At 33.1% G+C, this 23,733-nt stretch overlaps 2 protein-coding genes across 3 annotated transcripts; one reads left to right on the forward strand and one right to left on the reverse strand.

Moving 5' to 3' along the window:
* The first annotated feature begins 19 nt into the window (after window positions 1-19).
* On the forward strand, window positions 20-22,793 carry LOC118046514 (uncharacterized). 2 transcript variants are annotated; one of them, XM_035055451.2, is made up of 7 exons: window positions 20-569; window positions 17,445-17,736; window positions 17,976-18,108; window positions 18,318-18,935; window positions 19,940-20,432; window positions 21,058-21,139; window positions 22,403-22,793. In XM_035055451.2, the coding sequence occupies exons 2-7, from the start codon at window positions 17,707-17,709 to the stop codon at window positions 22,604-22,606; spliced, it is 1,560 nt and encodes a 519-aa protein (XP_034911342.1). In that variant the 5' UTR covers window positions 20-569; window positions 17,445-17,706; the 3' UTR covers window positions 22,607-22,793. The 2 variants fall into 2 exon arrangements, with proteins under 2 accessions (XP_034911342.1, XP_073268125.1); XM_073412024.1 differs by lacking the exon at window positions 20-569 and having other exon boundaries at window positions 17,862-18,108.
* LOC118046515 (protein TOM THREE HOMOLOG 1) lies at window positions 820-8,214 on the reverse strand. Its single transcript, XM_035055454.2, has 11 exons — window positions 7,710-8,214; window positions 7,447-7,537; window positions 7,294-7,346; window positions 7,075-7,167; window positions 6,925-6,996; window positions 5,226-5,298; window positions 5,086-5,131; window positions 3,589-3,652; window positions 3,221-3,274; window positions 2,071-2,148; window positions 820-1,314 (listed from the first exon to the last, which is right to left on the reverse strand). Exons 1-11 carry the CDS (start codon window positions 7,872-7,874, stop codon window positions 1,222-1,224), a joined length of 882 nt encoding a protein of 293 aa, XP_034911345.1. The 5' UTR covers window positions 7,875-8,214; the 3' UTR covers window positions 820-1,221.
* Window positions 22,794-23,733: the final 940 nt, after the last annotated feature.

Below are 23,733 nucleotides of genomic sequence, written 5' to 3' on the forward strand. Positions count from 1 at the left end.
GTACATAAAGTGGGATTAGAGAGTTTACAAAACTGTGTTATTACGACATGCTGCGGTTAACTGCAACTCAATCAATGTATACAAATTAAGAAGCGGGAAAATTTTTATTCTCTATATAGACACTATGCAATTATTTATTTGCTCATCCTAGCCCGAATAAGCATGCTTCCTTTAAACCTTGCACCATTTTTAAATTTTTTCACGATCTCAAACATGTTTAATCTTCTTTTTTTTCTACAAGTGGGATTTTTCTCGTTTCTGTGGCTCCAGATTACAATCACACTCGTGTGAGAACCTGGTTGGATCTTATGAGCGGTAAATGCTGCTAAGAAAATAACTAAAAACCTACCATTCAAAATGTTGCCAAGACCAGATAGGTAGAGCTTGAAACCAAACGGTCATCTATCTGCCAGTCAACCTTCATAAATCTATTAACTCCTTTCGATGAAACCAAACTCATCAGAACGGAAATCTTTTAGCTTAATGAATGAATCAAAGCAGAGCATGGAGAAAAAACGAAGAGAGTCTCCCCGGTTCAGAGGCATGTTCTTGCACAGGAAATTTACCAGGTTTGTTCTTTTCCCAGCTGTAGATGATTTTCATGAATGCTTCTTGTAGAATTTGCATGACATATATATGAAACTTTCAAAAACTGAAATTTTCCATGAGCTCGATTTATATCTGTGTCTGCTAACTACAACTTGCTAGAGCAATTAGCTTGATTTTAATTCTTGTTTTGTTTGGACAAAAAATTATACATTTTTTTTATAAGAGATTAGACCTAGGAAAGAATATCCACCCACTAACAAAACCATGAGAGAACAAAGAACACTTGACGGGTCCAGTATAAGAAACAGCACAAGCCCAAGGCACAACAAACAATTTTTCCACTATTTCTTGTGCATGGTTGCTTGCAAAGTTATAGAAACAACAGAGCACCAAGCATAAGACATGCAGCCAGCATAGATTAGAACACTAACTGTAGCACAGTCAAGTACGTAGAAGGTCATGCTTTTTCAGCACATCCATGGCCTCCTTCCATGAACAATTGACATTTTACATTCCATAAAATTAGCTTGCAGACTCCAAAATAACAAAAACTCAACTATGGCTATCCTTGTCTTGTCTTAGTATGATAGGCAATAGCATCTCCAAAGTGAATGGAAGCATATAAGCCATTCTTGAGAATTCCATTCCATCATACACTTACCTCCAATTCTTTTAACGTATGGGATGATACTGTGTGATACCACGTTTTGGAGGCAATTTCCTCAAAATGAAAAGAACCAAAGAAGAAGGTAAAATCTCCACCAGCTGCAAAGAAAATGTTGAAATACAGACAAATCAAAAAGCACACACTTAAGAGGTAGATAGAGACTATTCTTGCGAGCAGTGCACAAATAAACAGCAGAACCACGCAATCAGTACTCTAAAGCATGCCATAGATACACAACTCACAAAATTAGATAAAGAACAAAAAAAATTGAAAAACTAAAGAAAGAGAGAGCCAAGACATAGAAGTTCACTTCAAACAGGAATCAATGAATAATGTAAAGGATGGCAATGAGATAACGAATCCTAGGACCAAAGGCATATCATCAGCATTGTTCTTCAAGAACTTCTAACAACCACCTTTGGATATCCATGAATGCACGGATATCCATGAATGCACAGCTGTCATCCATGATTCTATTCAAATTCTGAAAGCATAAAGAATTCTAAGTTCACAAATTATTTTTCACAATCAGATATAATGCCAAGCCACCTCAAAAGTACCATTTGATATAAACATTCCAGCAAAGCTGATCATTCAAACAAGGTACATTTAGGAATACCAAACTCATATCATTTTCAAACACCCCAACATCTATAGATCCAGATATCTTATATTCATAAACCAGCAAACATTGCAAGCAGCCGAGAATTTCTCCATGTCATGTGTGTGTGTTTGCACCTTTGACTTTACATTTAGCTATCCCGTGGGGAAACCATCATGGAACAGCCTTTTAAAAAAATTATGTTTTGATAAACAAAACATGCCACAAAAATGTGACCACATCGCAAACTTACCAAGTAATATATGAAGTTTAGAACTGGATGATCCAACACATCAAGGTCTGCAGCTTTATCAAATGCATTAAAGCACATCTGGAGCATAAGAAAATAGCAGTGCAAACTATAGTTAGAGAAACTTCAGTTCTAGACATGGAATAAATAGAGCTTCAGGTCTCAGCAAAATGAATGAGACTTTCAGGGGTAACTAATTTACAATAAACATTGTCATTTAGGATAGCTAAACAGAAAAATAGACTCCAATTCTCATGTAAAGGAATGCTAGCAGCAGTCATGGTGACAACTGCTAGGAACACTTGCTCAATATGAGAGTCCACTTTGCAAAAGAATAGCAAAAGGTATTGGCACAACCACTTAAACATAGATCAATTCATATTTATCTCCCTCTTAAAAATAAAATAGTAAGAAAATTGAAAAGAAAAGGATGAATTGTCTGTGTTTGTCTCAAGACTCCCAACTCTTGCCCTCCCCGGTCCCTTGCTTCTTTTAATCTTCTTCCAATGTCCCAGACCAAAAACATTTCCCACTATTTAATTTTCTTTGTCTTTGGTTGATCTCTCAATAAACCTCTCCCTTAAAAGAACTTTACAGATAGAGAAATCAGTTCTTTTTTTTCATGGCTGTATCTATTTGGAATCGACAACATTCATTTTATTTTCAGTTTTGAGTTCAACATCACTGTTTGATCTGAAGTTTCATTATGCTCAACAAGAACTTTAGCATAGTTCTTATTTGGAGGCTGGATTCATTGTTTAAGCTTGAATGAAAAGATGATGCATCTTCATTTGCAAGGTTATTTAGCGGTTTTAATTTGTAAACTGATCGTCTCTGTGAAGGTTGATGCATTTAAAGCAGATTTGGAGAAATGTTGATTTAATAGCCAACAGTTTATATCTCAGAAAGAAAATAATGTTCAAATATATATATTCAAACCAGTTTCCAGTAATATATTTATAAATTATTGGCAACATGGCTTTTGATTCTGGGAGAGTGTCACCAGCGGCTGTCAAAGTGACTGCTTAGCATTCCCCTTCTCATGTAAGCACTTAACTGACCATTTTAAAACTTCTATATCCAATACAAGGCATAATTCCCATATAGTCAAGGGTAGAAAAGAGAATCTGGAGAAACATGAATATAAACTCACCATAATGCATCTAACAAGGAAGCATGAGAAACATATGGTGGTTACATAGCCAACCTGTTCAGAAGCCAAACAGAAAAAACACTCAAATAAATGAAAAACTGCAGACAGTAATGTATTGAAAGAAGAAAACCATATAGTTTGTAAAGGAAAATATTTCCTGCCACAGCAGGCGACCATAGATAGTGGAGTCTCAGGGTAGATGCAAAATAAGAGATTCAAATGAGTTTAGATTGTACATCTAAGTTTGAGGATCTTGTTTAATCTGAATCATTGAATATACACTTTGGTTAACCGAGAGTCTAACACATCATGGAGCTATAAACTCTGGCTGCTAGATTCACAGGACAGCACTTTCTAAATATAATTACCTCTTGCAATTTCTTACGCCTCCCTTTGGATTCCACAGGGAATCGCTGCAACATTAAGAAGAGCCTGCCACAAGATGACAATTCAGAGTACAAATTCTTACATAAGAAGCGTATCTTCTAGGAGAACAAAAACCAAGCAAAAAGAGAAATCAAAGGTACATCCTAAAAGGCTATCACATACAAGTTCATCATATTGCATAACTATGCAAACACAAACTATTGAAATTAGAAGAAAGACAGCACAATGAGCATAGATAAATATGCAACCACTGGCATCCTCATAAGACTTTTGAAGTGGCCCCAAGTAACCAACACTTCATCTCAGCCCCTTCATGAAAAACAGAACAACGATTGGACTCCTAAAGGATGCAGTTTATGAACCATTACCCTAGAAGTAAGTTAATCAAAATGCACTACATGAATAGCATGAGGATCATAACAACAGGAGACATCATAGAAAAGTTGGACGATCGATCTTGCTAACCAGATCTGAGTGCAGCAGCAGAGATGAAGGAATCCCCATCCCTCTTTTTTTTTTTTTGAATGTGTTTAGTGTCCCACTTCCTCCAGAGGAAGCAGGAGAGTCAAAAAAGATAGCAGGTGGGATAGGATACGGATAGCATCTGATTCCCATGACCCAATATGATTTACTGAGCAGTGGCTGAACTCCCACCAAGTAGTGTGAAACATGAAAAAACTGACACAACTTAAGCAACAATCAAAACGCCTAAAATATTGCTCCAGCAGGGTCCCTTTATTAGAAAATTCCACCAGAACTCGCTCAGAGGAAAATCCCATTCCATCAGGTCAAAATAAATTGCAGTGGGCACTTGCTATGAAATATATCTTATAAGAACTCCAGTGGCTGTTCTTTTCTACTTTTTAGAGAGAAAAAAGGTGCTGTCAAACTAACCAACATCCACCAAAAAGTAGCAGCTAACTACAAATTCATTTTAGACCTGGAATAAATCTACTTTTGTGCCTCATTCCAGGTTAAGGGAATAGTGAAATGAAACATCATTGTCATGGGTTTGGCATGCCATTTAACATGGAGCTGAAACTTCCAGATGGAAATGATGTCACATGGAAATAGCAGTTGACAAGTTGAACAGTTGCATTTTAATGGATATCTGAACCTATACCGATTAAAGCAATGGATTGGCCAAACTGCCAAACCAAAAGTAGCTGACACTATTTGGTGTCAATGCAAGAATGATACCATAACCAATGGAAATCCACTACTTTTGAGTGTCATAGACAGTAATTTAGTACTGGGAAATTAAAGTGCTGTCCATGGCTTTATAGTATTCTGATAAACAAATCTGTTGCCATTTGCATACTTTGGGGTTCAATCCAAGCCCACCTATAGCATTCGCAGAGTGAAAATATACAATTTATAAAATTTTCCTAGTGCTGACACCCTATATGAAGTGCTGCATGTATTCATCTTGATCATGCATGAAGAATATATGCAATAAGAAAACAAAAGTGGGTTACCTTCCACCATAGAGTAGAAAACCAAGAGCTGCAAACAAAGACACGCCTGCCAAGGATATCAATGTTAAGAACAAATTGTCTGAATTGCCACTTGAGAATTACCAATTATTTAAAGAAGTTCAGGGTGTAAAGTAAAGAACCTGCAAAGAACACCTTTGATAGGATGGCAACAGTTGGAATAGTTTTCCAAGCCAACACCAACCACATAGCAATCTGGAATAGATTAAATCAAAGAATCAGAGTTGAAGCTAATATGAATCGGATCAAACTGGTCAATTTGCAAAGGGATCAATACAGTAATAACCAGTGTACCCATAGAAAGAACCAACAACAGACACCAGGCATGCAAACAATTTGGCAAACAGTCATGCAATGACTGAACAACTTCAAAGAGTATAATGAATAGATAGTGCATAATGTATCAAAGAAAATTCTCAATCCTTCAACGAATCTTAGGAATGCTGCTAAGCAAAGGAAAGTGGTGTTAACTGCCTGCAAATGTCATGTCATTATGATTGACCTTCACCAAATCAGAATTTTCAGACAATGGGAAACCAGCTGATAGGACAGATGCTAGACTAGGTTTGCAATAGCTAAAGCTATCACAGGCATAACCATGGCCAGATATAATAGTTGAAATGACTGGCAAGTTAGTACAAAAGTACCATGGCTTAATCTAGTTTGCTTACATAAACTTCAAAGTGAATTTTTAAACTACTTGAATAAAAGAAAAAACAAACAGAAAATTGTTATCGGGTTCTGGAGCATGTGGTTGTACTTAAATATGCAAACAATGAGAAACTGGGCAATTTTGAAATTCTCTTTGGAGGAACCTAGAAGCCAGTAAGGTATGCATTTAGAAGATTTTTCCTGAGCTAGGTGCTTGTAAACCACTAGCTTTTTTATTTCACATCATGGCTCTATATGAAAACTGTAGCATTTTATTATGGCTTATACAAGCATCCTTTGAAAGAGAATGCACGAGTGTGTAAAAGGAATTAGCAATTGGCCTGCAGTGCATACAGCCATACCATGCGGATGTTTGATGCATCATTTCACAGATTCAGTGGCAAAGAATATGATAAAGATTTTTCTGGAAACCACTGATAAAGATTATTTTCTATTCTCCCCTTTTATTTCCTGCTCTTTGCAAAGTTTAGTTTTCTTATTGCTTTAATGCAGCCCTTCACTAATTTTTAGCCTGTAAAATGACAAATGCTCTGAATTCTTCTGAGTACTTTATCTTACCAAACCCAACAAAATTGAAATCAGCCATAATAGCCTCAGATTCTTGCTGATGCAAACACACACAATGTCTTAGTTTATCTTACAGCTTCTACTGCATCAAGCAGTTGGCATCGGACAAAGGTTACAGCTTATATCCCAACATAAGATGTAAAACCAGAAAGGCATCTCCAGAAGGGACATTCGTTCCACTAATGGGATGAGAAATGGAAACCTCAATTATTTTTTTCATGTGTCTGATTCTGAATAATTAAACGGCACTTTGGCAAATAAGGTAAAAAAGAAAAGTATCTCCTTTGCATGGAAAAGAAGCAGTATTTACACTGGTCATCCAAATAATCTAAATTGCACTATCTAGTATATACAAAGTTACTGTGAGGTCATCTTAAGAATATTCCTGGTTAAGGGTTAACCTTAACACACACTTCAATTACATTTGAAAAGATTAGCTAAATACGGGAGAAAAACTGCAACAATATTAAAGTACATTGCATTCCTTGAATGAAGCTTACTAGCTTTCACATAGAAAGAATTTGACTTTCAATCCTCCCCCTTCACCTGGATTAATAGCAAAAATATGGAAAGAAAATTCACCTGAATGGCATAAACCACCGCATTAATTGTAAAGAAACTTGGCCTGAGTCCATCAGTAGATACCGCACGTGCCTGTTTAAAATATGTCAAGTCATAACAGATTTGGACCAAACATAAAGTTGATAAACTGAATTGCCAGTGAAACTCAACCTGGTAGTAAATCTCTGCCCAGAACAGAACCAGAAGCGCATATGTGGTGAAGAATGCCAGACTTGGGAAATCAAGGAGGATATGTTGTAAAATCTTTGGTAACAGAAATGATCAAGTTTACCGATTAGTAATCATTGTAAAACAGTAAAGTTACAAATGAGAGAGGGGGGAGAGAGAGAGAAGGAGAGAGAGAGATGTAAAAGTCGAGCACCCCCGTACCGGTGGATGAATGCTTTCTATATTCCGGCGAAAAACAAATAGTAGACATCGAACTGCCATATAGAAGAAGAAAAGGAAACCTCAGTCAACATAACATGATAAAATCACAATGGAAAGCATATTTGTTTGCTTTGAGAATATTGAAATACAAACCCGCATTCACGAGGAAGTTGAGAAAATGAAAAACCTTCTGCGTAGTCCAGCCATATTCCGGAACTCTCAATTGTATCCTTATCAGTTGAATCTAAAAATACAATCAAACAAATTCAAATTCCCTGCCTCTCCATCCATCAATTTAAAACCCTAGAAATTCCTAAAACTCATCATTCGCGTTCATAGATTGACAAAAGATAGATGACATGGTGCTAATTTAATACAGACATTAACAAAAAGAGAGGAAGGTGTGGCGAATGTACAAGAGCAACGGCGGCGACAAGACCGTAGAGGGCGGCCAGGACATGAAAGATGCGATCTTGCCAGAACGGTGATTCATTAATATCGTGCCACCAACTCGAGGCCTCTTTCAATTTGAAAGAAATCACCGTCCCGGCCATTTCTGCTCCGCTGCTGCCTTTATCCATTACTCCACGGAGATATTGATTTATGCCGATTTTTTTTTATATAAAAAAAACAAATTGAAAAGTAGAAGGAAATAAGCAACTCGATTTTTCTTTTTTTTTCTTTGATTAATTCTTGTTAGGAGCTGATGGAATCTGATTACGTTATTTTGTTTCGTTTTTTCGGATTATTTTTGTTTTTATTAAGAAGAAGTTTGCTATAAAGAAAATTGTAGTGAAAAACCGCCGACAAAAAAAGAAAAGAAAAGAGAAAATAGGTGGGAGAATAGAGGTGATTGATTTTAGGCGGTTTTTTTCTGGAAAATACGCCTTGTACCGTACTGGCTGTCGCCGATGGTTTTTGGATGAGTTTTTGGATTTAAGACGCGTCATTCTAAGCTTCGGGCTGATTTGGCACTCTTCGCCCGCACCACGTGCCTCCAACTCATATATCTTCTTCTAGGATTAATAATTGCACGTTAAATCTTACATTGATTATCCGCAATTAATAAACTCCTTTTGTTTTTTATTTTAAAGTATTTTAAAAAAAATTAATTTTTTTATTTTAAATAAATATTTTTTTAATATCTTTACATCATTTTAATATATTAATATTAAAAATAAAAAATTAATATATTTTTTAATAAAAAATATTTTAAAAAATATTCACAACCATATTCTCAAATATTTTTAGACCCTTACCCATGTATATCATATTAATTAATCCAATTTCTTGCTGGGGCTGGAGCCCTATGTTAAAAAAAATTATCACTCCGTTGAACTTATGAATTTACTCTTCTTCTAGGATTAATAAATAATTGCACGTTAAATCTTAGATTGATTATCCACAATCTTAGTGTCGACCGGGTCTAATTAATCCACTTTCTTGCTGGGGCTGGAGCCCTATGTTTAAAAAAAAAAAAAAATACAACTCGGTTGAATCTTATGAATTTACTCTTAACTCCATCAAAATCCGTTTTAATTTTTAAAAAATTGCAAAATGAACAAAAAAAAAAGTGTATGGCTCTTCCTAATTTCGAAACCAATTAGTTGAAGAAAGGAGTGCTGTAAAGTTATAAAAGTAGATAAATGCTGGCTTGTGTCTTTTCCTTTTGCCATGTTATCTTCTTCCTTTTGGTGTTTGTCGCTGCTATTGTTTCCTTCATGGTTCTTCAGTTTTTCTTTCTACCTAATGGTATTGTTTTTCAATACAGTATAATCTACTGTTTTAGAGTTTTAATTTTAGCATGGCAAAAAAATTAGTAAAATAAAACAATTAACAAAATATTTTTAAAAAAATAATATGATTTGACAAGTCATAAATCTTATATACGACTTGCCGAGTTATAACCCTCCTCCCCCCTCCCATGTCCTCCATCCCCCAAATCCACCACCCTTGTGAACACGTCGCTACCCAAGACCCTACCACTTTTTCCTCACCGCAACATACCCCCTTGGCCACCGCAAGATCACCTCCTCTCTCTCCCCAACCACAACAAGCTTTCCCTCTCTCTCTCCATGTTAATTGAACTCTTGATAGATAGTGTCCCCATGATAGGATGCGACGGGTCGGTTGATAGAAATGATATATGTGGTTGAGTATTGGAATGCATGCCTCAACTAGTGATTATAAAGATGAAACACATCAAACTGGCACTATTGGAAACTAACTTCAAGACCCCCTGGTGGACGTGACAAAGAATCAATTGGTTAGGTATGCTCAAGCATATATAATGCGCATGTTTTAGGACAGTGGCGGAGCCATGAAAATTTAAATGAGAGGCAAATTATAAACGCTTGATATTATATATTAACAATATCTAAATGGTGTGGGGAATCATTGTTCCCCCACACACAAAGCACTGTGGATTACAACAGTAATCCACAGTGCTTTTCTTCTTTTTCTTTTTTTTTTTCCGTTTCTTTTTTTTTTTTTTTTTCAAATTTACTTTTTTTTTTTCAACTTTTCTACTTTTTCATTTTTTAACAGTGCTTTACTCCTTTTTTGTTTTTTTTTTTCCTAACTTTTCCTCTCTTTTTTTTTCCGTTTCTTTTCTTCTTTTTTTTTTTCAAATTTACTTTTTTTTTTCAACTTTCCTATTTTTTTTTTTTTTTTTTTTATTAATTTTTTTTCAAAAATTATTTTTGTTAATTTTAACTTTTAAATATTGACTTGGTTAAAATGTTTGCTTTCTAATTTTTTTCATTAAAATACTGTGGAGTGCTGCGATGTTTTTTCACATATTTTTTTTTATTTTATTTTTTAAAATTATATTTGTCGATTTTTTTTTTTAATATTGAGCTAATTGAGAGTTTAGTTTTGTAATTTTTTTTCTTTAAAAACATTGTTGATTTCTACAATGTTTCTCTGCATGGTTTTTTTTTTTCTCTGAAATTATCTTTTTTATTTTATTTTTTAATATGGAGCTGGTTAAAAATTACAGTTATAATATGTGAGGAAAGCACTGTAAATTTCCTCAAAAATTACTGTTGATTGCTACAATTTTTTTTTCTCACATGGTTTTTTCCTGTTTTTGTTATGTTTTTCCCTAAAATTATCTTCGTCAATTTTATTTTTTAAATATTAAGCTGGTTAAGAATTGCAATTACAAGTTTTTCCTCACAAAACACTATGGATTAATACAATTTTTCCTCATATGGTTTTTTTTTTCCAGTTTCTTTTGTGTTTTCTTTTTTTATAATATTTTTTTCCAAAATTATCTTCGTCCATTTTATTTTTTCTAATATTAAGTTGGTAAGAATTTAACTTTGTAATAAAGCTTAATCATGTGGGGAAAGCATTGTAGCTTTGCTCATAAAACATTATGGATTGCTACAGTGTCTCTCCGCATGGTTTTTTTTTTTATAATTTTTTTCAAATTATCCTTTTCATTTTTTTTTTAATATTGAGTTGTTTGTGAATTACAATTATAAGTCATTACAAATAAGGTTAAATAATGTGCGGAAGCACTGTAGCTTTCATCACAAAACACTGTGAATTGCTACAGTGTTTCCAACATGATATTTTTCTCTTTTTTGGTGTTTGTTTTTTTTTTTTTTTTTCTAAAATTGTCTCTGTCGATTTTTTTTTTTAATATTGAGCTGATTAAGAATTTAGCTTTATATTTTTTTTTCTTTAAAACACTATGAATTGTTGCAGTGTTTTCCCATTGATTTTTTTATTATTTTTTTCAAAATTATCTTTGTCGATTTTTTTTTTTAATATTGAGTTGGTTAAAAATTATAATTACAATAAAGCTAAATCATATGAGGAAAGCGTTGTAGTTTTTCTCACAAAACACTGTGGATTGCTACAATATTTCTCTAAATGGTTTTTTATTTTATTTTATTGGAAAAAGCGCTATAGTTTTCCTTACACAACATTGTCAATTGTTGCAATATTTTTTCTCATGGGTTTTTTTCCTTCCAAAATTATCTTTATTGGTTTTTTTTTAATATTAAGTTGATAGAGAATTTAGCTTTGTAATTTTTTTTTTTTTTATTAACTAAAAAGCTAAATCATGTTGTGAAAGCATTGTATCTTTCCGTCATGAAATATTTGCTCTATCATACCTTTAATTTCTATTACTTATCTAGCATTGGTTCACAGTTATAACACTATCAAGTGTATTTATTTTATAAGCCCGCGGCAGCGCGCGAGCATGTCATCTCGTATTATATAAATACGTGTTATAGAATATTTTTAAAATAAAAAAAACTTATATTATAAGTATTATTTTTTGTTTTCATATTTTAAAATTGCTTAATAATGACTTCATTATTAATTTTATTAAAGATATTATTTTTTAATACATAAAATTAAATTTTTATTCATCTATTTCTAAATCTTCTAGGGACTAGTAAAATTATTGGCAACAATTATTTGTTGATTTGATGTTTTATACAAGTGGATTAAATATAAATATTAGTATATTTTTTTAATTTTTTTTATTGTATCCATAATTTTTTAAGTTGTTTAGTACTTCATTTTTAATTACTAATAAGTTGATTACTATCATTTTTTTATATGAAATTCATAACAAAATACATATTAATTCATCACAACTCATTTCAATTCATATTCATATAATACTATACATACACGTATTAATTTAACCAACTCATAAATTATCATAAAATCTAATATTTTTAATAACTAATTATTAAGGAATATAACTAAAATTAAACAATGAAATAAATAGAAAAAATAAAGGAAACTTATCTAAAATATAAAATATAAAGCATAAAAAATTATTTACTTATCTAATTAATAGTTTAGGACTTAAAGAAAAATTATGAAGAAGGAAAAGAGGTAGGAACAATAATTCAAAAAAGAAGAAGAAAACCTTGTTAAATTATTATATTAAAATTCCAATATAAAAATTATTTATAAAAAAAAAAGGATTAAGGGGCAATTGCCCCCTTAATCCCCATTGTGGCTCCGCCACTATTTTAGGGGCTCATCTTTGCTAGTTCTACATGCAAAGAAATGCTAGTTTTTTTCCTAACATTGTTCTAGGACTTTTATTCCATTTATAACTATGGCTTGGGGCATGTCTATACATCTATACCGACAGTCATGCAAAACATGTCATGCAACTAATTGCCTATTATTTTTTTTATGTATAATTATTTTAAATATTTTTCATAAAATAATATTTACTTTATTTATGGTAATTAATTCTATTTCCGATACTAACTGAAAGTTTTAAATGTGAATTAATATAGCTTTGTTTACAAAAGCATCTTTATCTCAGATGTTCATAGAGTTGAGGCAATAATATGTTCGAGTTTAACACCTCGAGGCAAATTACATATAAGATTTAAGTAATGGTAAAATTTAATAAATTTTGAGTAACACCTTAATATTTTAATAATGTAATGTAACTTTTTTACTTGGGTGTTAATTTTTAGTTTTGAATTGTGTTTATAATATGTATTTCATATATCAATAGATTATATGGATGTTATATACAAAGAACTTGATATTATCAGGGTCGCTTGTATAATGATTAGTGATTGGTGCAGGCAGGGGCGGAGTAGTAAAATAAAATAAAATTAAAGGGGGCCAAAATAAAAGAATTATTCTAAAATGACCAAGATTTCAGTTGTTTTACTACTAAAACTATAAACATTGTCAAGAGAGTGACTGGAAAAAAAAAAAAAACATTTCCCTAGAGGGGTGGAGGGCCTTACTACCGCCACTGGGTGCAAGCCCCGCTATATTGCTCTAACATGGTTAAGATGTTTTGCTCTTATTGGGTAATATAATAATTTGGCTTATCTTAAAACATCTAGTATTATGTTGGTAATGGTGACGAGTTGCATTATGTCAGTCATTAGAGTGAATGAAAAGGGAAATGATTGGTAATTTACACAGTTTGCCTAGATCCTTAAGATGCTTTGAGAAATCAACTATTTATGAAACGGCATCTAATAACTTGTCTAGATACTTGCATGAGATGGTATCTTCTTATAGCACGCTAGTTTATTGCACCTACATGGACATATTTTCCAATGTATGAGATAAGTTTATCTTGAATGAGGGTATGTGGTTAGGGAGGGAGGTCTATTTTCAAGCGTTTCAAGCTTGTTCACAAGTTAAGGTAATTTTGTTGTTAACCCTTGCACGGGTGTTATAAGCTAATCCTCCGGTTGAATGAGTTGAGATGGTGCAAACCATCCACAAGCGCTGCAAATTCATCAACTAGCTAGAGTGATTTTTATATTTAGTTAACCTGTATGCTTTAATATTTTAATAATTATAAATTTAGTTTAAATTTAAATAAAATGCTATGTTAACTTTGACTGTGTTCAATAATGAATATTGAATTGTTAAATTTGATAAATTATAATGTGTATTGATTTTTTAATTATGTCCGGGAGAAGAATTGAGGCTCGTATTTAATAAAATGCTATGTTAACTTTGAATTTTTTTTTTTTCAACATCGGGTGCTGCTTCTACCATGCTGATGCCGCCTGATCCTTGGCTGCTTTTTGGTTCCTTTGTGCTTGTTTATTTCTTTTTCATTTTTTATTTTGTTTCTTTTGCTGTGACTCTTTGTATTTCTTTCTCGCCAAGCCTGGCTTGGTGCTTTTCTTTAAGCTATCATAAAATAATAATTAAAAAAAAAATAGAAAGAGAGAGGGTTCACATTTCACAAGCTTGAGCTTCTATAAATATTATTTTTATTTTTGCCCCTCTTACGTTCTTAACTACGATACTAGCCTCGACTTCTAGCTCGAGTTTTGTTCCTAGTTTTTTTAAAATGTTTTATATTTACATCACTAGCTCCAATTAAAAAGATATTTTAGTTCTTGTCTCGACATGGATGCAGTGGGAGTTATTATAATTATGTATACATTTAAAGAAAGTAATGTTCGTTGGTTAATGTTTAATTAATTTGTTTATACATCAATTTCTGGATTATTTTTTTTTGTTAGCAGATTTTAAAAAAAATTAATGTGGGTATTCAGATCAAGCTTACATGTAATTTGATTAATTTTATGGGTTTTAAAGTTAATGATTATATAAATCTCCAGTTATCCCGAGATTTATAAAATTTGAATTAATAATATTTAAAAAATAAATTTAAAATCTAATTAATTAAACTATATCTAAAAAAAAGTTTGTTAAAAATTTTCGAGTGTAAGAAAAACACAGTGGTTCGTGAAATTGGAAATCGAGGAAGACTAACTTGCCCCGATCAAATTTTTATTATCTTTTCCTAACGTGAGTAAACCAAATTCTACTCGAGGTCAGAGAGCTTGTGGATTTTCTTTAGGAGATTAAAATTAGTAATAAAAAAAAACAATATACAAGTTATTTATCACACGTTTAATTTGATACTATTTAGTATTAAGGAGGTCTAATTATAATTTTAAAATCTTTTATTTTCCTGTGCTGGATATTAAAAAAAATTTTAAAAAATATTATTTTGCCCCGATCAATATTTTTAAAACAATTTATCTTTTTGAAATTAAATTGATATCGTAACTTGTGAGAGAAAGAGGCCAAGTAATTGTATTTTAAAATAGTTTTTCATTTGAAAATGTATCAAAATAATAAAAAAAATTTAAAAATATAAAATATTTTTTTTATTTTTTAATCGCTTTAATGTAATGATATTAAAAATTAATTTTAAAATATAAAATATTATTTTAATATATTTTTAAGCAAAAAAACTATTTTAAAATGTAATTACTATCATTTTATTTTTAATTGTTTTTTAAGAAAATATGGTTGAAACGGTATTCCAAAGAATATGCTACAGTGACATTTACGATGATAGAGAAAAGTGTTTGGTAAAATTTACAGGTTTACATTAATATACTTGAAATAATTAGGTAAATAGTATAAAAAAACCACCACAGTGGATGTGTTTGAGGCTCAAAAGCCCACCGGATCTATTCCCTCGAGCAGGGCCTATTATGATAGTCTTGGCCACGTCTAGCCCCAATTTAGGAACCTGTTTGATTTGGTATTTTTTTAAAATTTGAATTTTTTTTATTTTAATTATTTATATATATATATATTAAATCGTTTTAATATAATGATGTAAAAAATAATTTTATAAAATATATTATTTTAATATATTTTAAAAAATAATTATTATCGCACTTCTAGCCATCTAGCTAATAAAAAATAATTAAGAGTTTGGACTTGAATATATTTAAAAGAGGGGTGGAAAGTTTGTCGTTCATAGAGACGACAGGTTCCTGTAAGTAACATGCACCTTCAACAAAGTAGCAATGGAACCCCTCAATCAATCATTATTTTCACATTTTGTTGTTTTCTATGTAATGGCATGTTTTGTATACTATAATGTTTGCTTAAACAAGATATATTTTTTGTTAATCTGTGATGGGATTTAGAATTAGTAGATTAATGAACTCCCCTGTTCTTAATACATGATGTCAAGGGGACCAGCATACTGGGTTTGCCAGTGAGCCGTGGGATTAGTCATAAACTGGCCCGGACACCCACGCAAATCAAAAAAAAAAAAGATGATTTATTCGTTGGAGTTTCTAAGCTTTCTATACATGTGTAGTTAAAAAAAAAATCAATAACTATGGTTATTTTTTAATATGTATACTTTTAAAAACAACTATAATTATATTTTCAAATAAATTTTTAATTAATTATTTATCCGTCTCCAGCAAAATCAGGTATAATGACACTGGTAAAAAATTAGTATTGATTATTATATTTTTTCTATAAAAACAAATCGAGTAACTGTATATAAAAAATACAGTTATTTTTTTTTTAATTGGAAATCTCCGGACTCGAAGCTGATTTTTTCCCTATTCCAAGCCCAATAAATTTGGCGGAAGGATGAAAATGTGTGTGTAGATGGAAACGAGAGGCAAAATCACCGTTTTGCTTCCTATATTTGTGGTAGATAGTTGTCTTCAGGTAGAGCAAAGAAACTTAATTGATTTACATCAAAATACTGGTCTGTCCTCCATAAATAATTGTATTAACTAGGACGCTTAAAAAAACCAAGGGTGTTTTTGGTAGTATGGTGAGATGCGTCTAAAATTATGTTTTGTCCTGGCCATGATTTTAAAATTAATTAATATATCACGGTTTTGCGTGGATTTTATTAAAAAAATCATTTTTAAAATCTTGATTAAAAAAAACTATAATTTATCATTAAAAAATTTCAACAAAATATTAATAAATCTAAACATAATCAATAAAACCATAATTCATAAAAATCAAAGCAGATCAACATAATTTAGCAACCCAACTGGGGTAATTTGAAGCCAATTAACATATCCTATAATTTACGCAACTCTAACACTAACATAATCTATGCAAACCTAATTAGTTGATTTTCCCACTAAATAATGCATTTTATACATTTAATAATTTTATATCTAATTAAAATAAATTATAGTTAATTTAAGCAAAATTAACAAAAGCCCTAACCCTGGAAAATAAAAAAATATATAGTCTAGCAAACCATCAAATTAACAGAGGAAAAAATAAACCATACCTCAAATTGGTTAAAAAAAAATCTTCAAAATATTAGAGAAAAAGAGATTGATGCCAGTGGAGAGATAAAGAAAAAACAAAGGTTTGTAATGGTGAAGGAATAGCGGTTTGAAAATGTGGTTTGAAATTGTTTTTTAAAATATTAAATTTATTTTGTTAAAAATTAATTATTTTATAATTTTAGATTATTTTGATGTATTGATTTAAAAAATAAATTATAAATAAAAATATTTTAAATCGTAACCATAACTATAATTAAACAATTAATTTTTTTAGGCCCGAAGAGATCGAGGGAGCGAGATAAGGGAAAAATAAATTGTACATGCATAATTACCTTGACTGTATTAGATTAAGAAATATTCTGTCAATCATTCTAGTTTAGAAAATACATTTTGCTATTATGTCAATAAGGGAAAAAAAAAACTATTTAAAAGAGTGTATATTTTGACCAGATTCCAAAAAAAAAAAATAAAAGAAAAATACAATACAGGTCGAACATGTAGCAAAGAAAAATATGACACGGGTCGCAGTGCATATCGAAAATACTGTTTGCTTGAAAAAACTCTTAAAAAGTGTCTCTATATTTTGACCAGAGTCCAAAGAAAATCCCAGGGAAAACAGACACTGTGTAGAGTACAGTGTGATATGATACTCTTTTTGCAGAGGCTGCCCTACTTGCTTTTCCGTCTACATCAGAGTAGAGGTCCAAACTCCGACATTCGTCAGCTGAAATAACTCCTCGCTCTCCGGCCTGAGTAACAGAAGTGAAGCCAAAGCAAGCACAGGAAGGCAAACAGCACACACATTGTACCAAACAGTATGATTTTTGCCTGAAATAGCTTAGCGTTAGAAACAATGGATTACGAAAGGATCGAAAAGCCTCAGGTACTTATTAATTCATCATCATCTTCTTTCTTTCTTTCTTCAATGCTCTCTCTTCACCCAATGTATTTTATTAATTGCTTACAATTTCCTTTTCAAAAAAAATAATGATCTGTCTTTTCTCTCAGCCTTTGATCTGTCACACACATTCATTCCAAACCCAACAGTCGTGTTTTTTTTTTTTTGAGAAAAAAGGAAAGATTCGTATTATTGATTTAGTTGTAATTTGGGGTGGAAATTAGGGAGGAGGAGGATTGTCGCCAGGGAAACTGAGAAGTATGTTGTTGGGAGTGGAAAAGAGGAGAAAGCAACAAGAAGAAGAACTTGAATCTGCTTACGCCTTCAGATCTCAACTTAATCATCTTGATGAAACTGGTAGGCAAGAAGCCTCTCCCCCTTTTTTATTCTCTAATATGTCTGTCTGTGATTTGTTTTCCTTTTCTTTTGGAAAAGGGCGGGGGGTTTAGGCAAGGCGTTAAAGATGTAATTAAGGGATCCAATTGGATTGTGTCTCTGCATTTGTTATTTTATAAGAATGGAAAATTTCAGAGCAAACTTGAATCAATATCTCCTAATGTGTGTAGGTGGTAGCAGTTCTGATAATTGCAAAGATGTAGATGTTGTTAGTGTACTTCCCGAGTACTTTACTTCAGCTACAGTTGATTCCAGGTCTGCATCACAGATGGTTAGTGATGGTGGTAGATTGAAGGATCACTCTTTTGCCAATTCAAGAATTAGGAGCCAGGAAGTCCAACCTTTAGATTACGACAGTGGTCATGATACTGCAACTATGCTCTCCTCGATTTTTGATTTTCAGAAGGCTGAGCGGGCCCCACAAAGAGTGCCCCTTGCTCCATTCTCAAAACCAGCACCATCGAAATGGGATGATGCCCAGAAGTGGATTGCAAGCCCCACTTGGAACCTGCCTAAAACAGGGCAGGCTCAGGTGCAAGGTGGACAAGGACTGCGGAAGATGGGTAATGTTCTGAGTCGGCAACCTTCTACCAAGGTTGTTGTAGAAGTTCCAGAACAAAAGGTGGTTACATTTGAAGAACCGGATACGAAACGGGTTGATACTAGTCAAGCTAAGAAGGAAACTGGTGTACAAAAACTTAAAAGTTGGGAGGCTGATTCATACCCAATAGCAGATTCTTATGGCAAGCCTGTGCTTATGATTGAGAATTCTGTTGGACAATCAGCTAGTAAGAAATAACCGTTGCTGAGTTTGGTTCATATGCTTAATCATGTTCTGCAATTGATACAGTATTTGTGTTTTGCTTCTTGTTCTGCATGTTAATTTATTTTGTGCCCCGTGGTGCTTACACTTTCTATTCTGCAACATATTAAAATGTGATTCACTATGTTAGTTGTTAAACGTAGTTGGATAAGGTATCTTGTGTAACCAGTAATGATCTCATGGTATATTAATTTGATAATTGGGTGATTCACCTGTCTGAAATACAACATGAGTCAATATCCATGCTTTATCAATAATGAATATGGAGGATGGTAGGGATTCTGGCATTACTTCCCAAGTTTCCTTCCAAACTCTGGCCATTTAATGAAAACTTTTTTATTATTCAAATTGCTTGACTTAAAGGAGCTGTTTGGGTAGCTTAAAAGGATTCCTATTGCAAACACTGTTTCTCTCCCATTCTATGCGGGTCCTTTCCAGTTTCTATTTATTCCATTAACCATAAAAATTTGTGGATGAGAGCGAGAAGGTGGTATAGCTGCACTTTGTTAAGCCTATTTTTAATTTGGTTGGGAGCATGGTTCTGATTTCGATTTCTCCCCTAAATTATTTTTCCAGGTTCCATAACAAATTCTCCTAAATTGGAGTTGTCTTTGGCTGTATGATGTGACTATGCTACTAGAGATAATGGGTCTAGCCTCTTTCTTTTTTCTTTTTTTTTCATGATAAGTTTTTGGTAGAAACTGATAGATTCAATATTCTTCTATAGTAAATTGATATTTTTTTCATTTCAGTACAAGCATGAAAATATGGAGAAAAAACAAAACTAGTATCACGTGCAGCTGTAGAAAGTCTGAAAAGTGTTGGGTTTTTAGTTCTTCTGTTTTTATGTTAACATCCTTCAGCCTAGAAGGAAGTATCATGACATTTTTTTATCTCATCCATGCATACTCTCGTACCAAATAATATTTGAAGAACAAATGTCATATTCTTTTTGTTTTTTTCTCGCAGTCAGTCTCAGCAGGCATGATTCATCTTTGGCCATACACAGTGCAACTACATTTATTCCGCCTCCTTCAACTGCTCGATCTGTATCAATGAGAGACATGGGTACGGAAATGACTCCTATTGCTAGTCAAGAGCCTTCCAGGACAGGAACTCCAGTGAGGGCAACAACACCAATTCTTAGTCCAACTTCTTCTAGGCCATCAACTCCTGGCAGAGCTGCACCGACTTCATCTCCATCAAATCCTCTCAATGACCATCAAAATCCAAACGAGGAATTGTCTGAAAAGGAGCTACAAATGAAAACCAGAAGAGAAATAATGGTTCTGGGGACGCAGCTAGGTAAAAAGAACATTGCAGCCTGGGCTAGCAAAGAGGAGGAGGATAAGGATGCATCCACTTCACTGAAAATTATAGGAGCTGATCAACAGAGTAAAAATGTGATTGAAACACGTGCAGCAGCATGGGAGGACGCAGAGAAAGCCAAGTACACGGCCAGGTATTTTCACTATAAACCATTAATTAAAAAATTCCTTTCCTTTCTTTTTATCCCCTCTTATTTTCTTGTTACTGACCTATAACATGACATCTTTAACACATAAGCACACATCATACTATGTATGCATTTCAAGTTTTTAAACCTGACATGGTATAAATTGCTCAACATAATGGATTCTAGTAAGTTATGACTTGACTGATCTTCACCCTTTACTTGACATGGCATAACTTTAGTTATACACATACAATAGAAATTAGGTGGATGTATTTCTGTTGGACAACATAGAAATTTGTGGAGTATCTTAAACGAGGTTTAGGTGAAAGAATACTTTGGTGACTTCCAATGTGATATGCTTTGCTTACTCCAGAAGAAGCAAAACAGTACATTTCCTCATGGGCCCCCAGAAAGTATTTACTATGCTTTACTTGTAGAAATCCCTATGGGATAGATAATGTTTGCCAAGCAAGGAAATAGATTTATCTGAAAAGTTTACACTTTTCCAGTCCAGTCTGCTAGATTTTCAGGCCATTAATCTATATAAAGGACTCATGTACTTTTACTTGGGTAATACTTGCTTAGTAATTTTCAATATGTGGTTTGAAGAGGAATACTTGCAATTCTTCAGGTTTAAACGTGAAGAGATGAAAATTCAAGCATGGGAGAATCATCAAAAAGCAAAAACAGAAGCTGAGATGAGGAAAATTGAGGTATTTGATAATTTCTTCTGCTCTATTGTAGCAAAGGTTTTTTATTCTTTTTTTAATTCTCTTTTTCGTTTTAAAAAATTGGCCTAGAAGTGTAGGGAAGGGAAAGATGCTGGGTGCATAAAAATGCAAAGAAGCCTTCCTTCATATAAGAGATCGTAGGCATATGCTACTGAATTTTGAACATCTTGAAGATCACCAAGTGCTGATACATGCTTTTGTATCCCATTAGTATGCAACTTGCTTCTATGAGTGTAGACGGAGGAGATTTCTGAAAAAACCCTTGTGGTTTGGACCATTTTCTATTGTTGCCCTCGGGATTTGTTTGATCATATAGCCTCCTATGACTAGTTGCATTATCAGAATTGTTTTATGATGTCTTTTTGCATGAGCCATATGCGGAGAGTTGATAACATGATACAGTGCCTTAAAGCATGGTTAATGAGTCCATCCATATATGTTCACTTTCTTGGCTCTTAACTTGTATAGTATTTGAACTCAAATACATAATCAGAACTTGTATAGTATTTGAACTCAAATACATAATCAGAAGAAAAACAGGTGCAATTCTGCTATTTATTACCAAAGTTTGTCCGAGTTTGCTTTCAATAGATATTTCAAAGGAAATGAAATGAACTTTGATAAATTTGGTGATGTGAACTTAAAGTGTTGTTTATATTTAGAAACGTAATATAAATGTTTTCTCTAGAGATAGGCTACTTTATTAAGTTCATTGTGTTATACTGCCTTCCTCTTATTGAAATTTTGGTGCAGGCGAAGATCGAATTGCACATGGCTACAATTTTTATGCATTTTTCTAGCTACAATTTCTTATAAATCAATTTTTCACATTTCAATATCATCATGCTAAGATAGTTAGGATCCCAGGATGTTTGCACACTGATTTTGTGTTGTTGCCCTGAATGGCCTGTGCACCATGCGTTTTGTTCAACTGATACTGCAGCATATCGAGAATTGATTTCCTTATTCTTCATTTCTAATCGTTGTTCTGTCCACTGTGATGAACATGGCCTCCATGTCATTAGTTCTCAAGAATTCCAAGTTTCCCTAACCCACCTTATGCCTTGGAGTTTTCAGAAAAACCTAGTATTAATTTTGTATTGGCCCCTTTCAAAAAAAATCTTCTAGCTTCACCACTGCCTTTAACTGCTGTATATACAAGAACTCATCTCATTGGGACGCAAATATGTTCATTCAAATGATATTTCCATTGTCAGCAGTTAATCCTGACTCCTCTGCTTTCAGGTTGAGGTTGAAAGGATAAGGGGCCAGGCTCAAGATAGGCTTATGAACAAATTAGCAGCAGCAAGGCACAAGGCTGAGGAGAAGCGAGCAGCTGCAGAAGCCAAGAGAAACAGGCGAGCTGCAAAAACTGAGCAACAAGCAGAGTATATTCGTAGAACTGGTCGTGTGCCTTCCTCATTTACCTTTTGTGGTTGCTGTTGTTGAAGCCTGAAACACATTACTCAAGTGAGCTAGTCTTCACTTTACAGATTTTTTGTTCTAACCCACCATTTACTTTATCTTGCATCCTTTGTGCACAGGAGCCGGTTCTTGAAAACTAAGATGTTTCTCTACTTTGTAAGAATTTTAATGAACTAGTAAATCTAAAATGAAGTGTTCCCTGGTTGCTCTACGTACGTGCCTCTCTCTCTCTCTCTCTCTCTCTCTCTCTCTTCATTTACTCTGATATCCTCAATGACGGGTATTTATGATTCGACAAAATTTTCCATTACTAACTGCAAGGGCATTGTATCAGGGGCTTTGGGGCTGCCATTAAGAGTTTTTGAGCTGACCTTCTGAGCACTAACCACTAACTAATGGGTTTATTTCATTAATTTCCTACCTGCAGAGTTATGGAAGCACTCCTCTCCATTTAAAATTTAATTACTTCATAAAGTTGTCTTGGATTCGTTATAGGAGCTCAGTGCATGAGATGAATGACAAGATTGAAGGGTTAAGAAAAATAGAGGCAGAGAAAGTGAAAAAAATCAATTTGGTTATTTTTTTTAATAAAAACCAAACCGAACCGAAAATAATAACCCTTATATTTTTAGAACTCTGAATTAAAGGACATGAATGACAAGATTGAAGGGTTAAGAAAAATAGAGGCAGAGAAAGTGAAACAGAAAATTGAGTCCATTGTTGAGTCTTCCTCTCACTGCATTAGCACTGACCAGTGTATGAATGTGTGTGGCGTTTTTGATGATTATAATTATATTATGGCACGGGGGTTTGGTAATGAGAACCCATCATTGACTACTCTGGTTTTTTTCATGTCTTGCTCTGTTGAGACTAGTAATCTTTATTCCTCCAACTCTTAAGTTACACTGCAATGTTGATGGCGAGTTAGAAGGTTCTGTTTGCTTCCTCATGGTTGAGCAAAGGAAGTAAGCTCCAGTCTTTGGATATCGTAATGAGATTGCTAAATACGTACCTGGAGGGGGAGTGGTGTTCAAACGGGCCAGTCTCGTATGTGAGAGGAAGATTTGTTGGGTGCAAATGTGAATGGTAGCTATTCCACATGAAAAACAAACATAAAAAAAGGTGTTTTTTTTGTTTCATTATAATTTTAG

This window comes from Populus alba, chromosome 10 (assembly GCF_005239225.2).
Source record: "Populus alba chromosome 10, ASM523922v2, whole genome shotgun sequence".
In the NCBI taxonomy this organism is placed as follows: Eukaryota; Viridiplantae; Streptophyta; class Magnoliopsida; order Malpighiales; family Salicaceae; genus Populus; species Populus alba.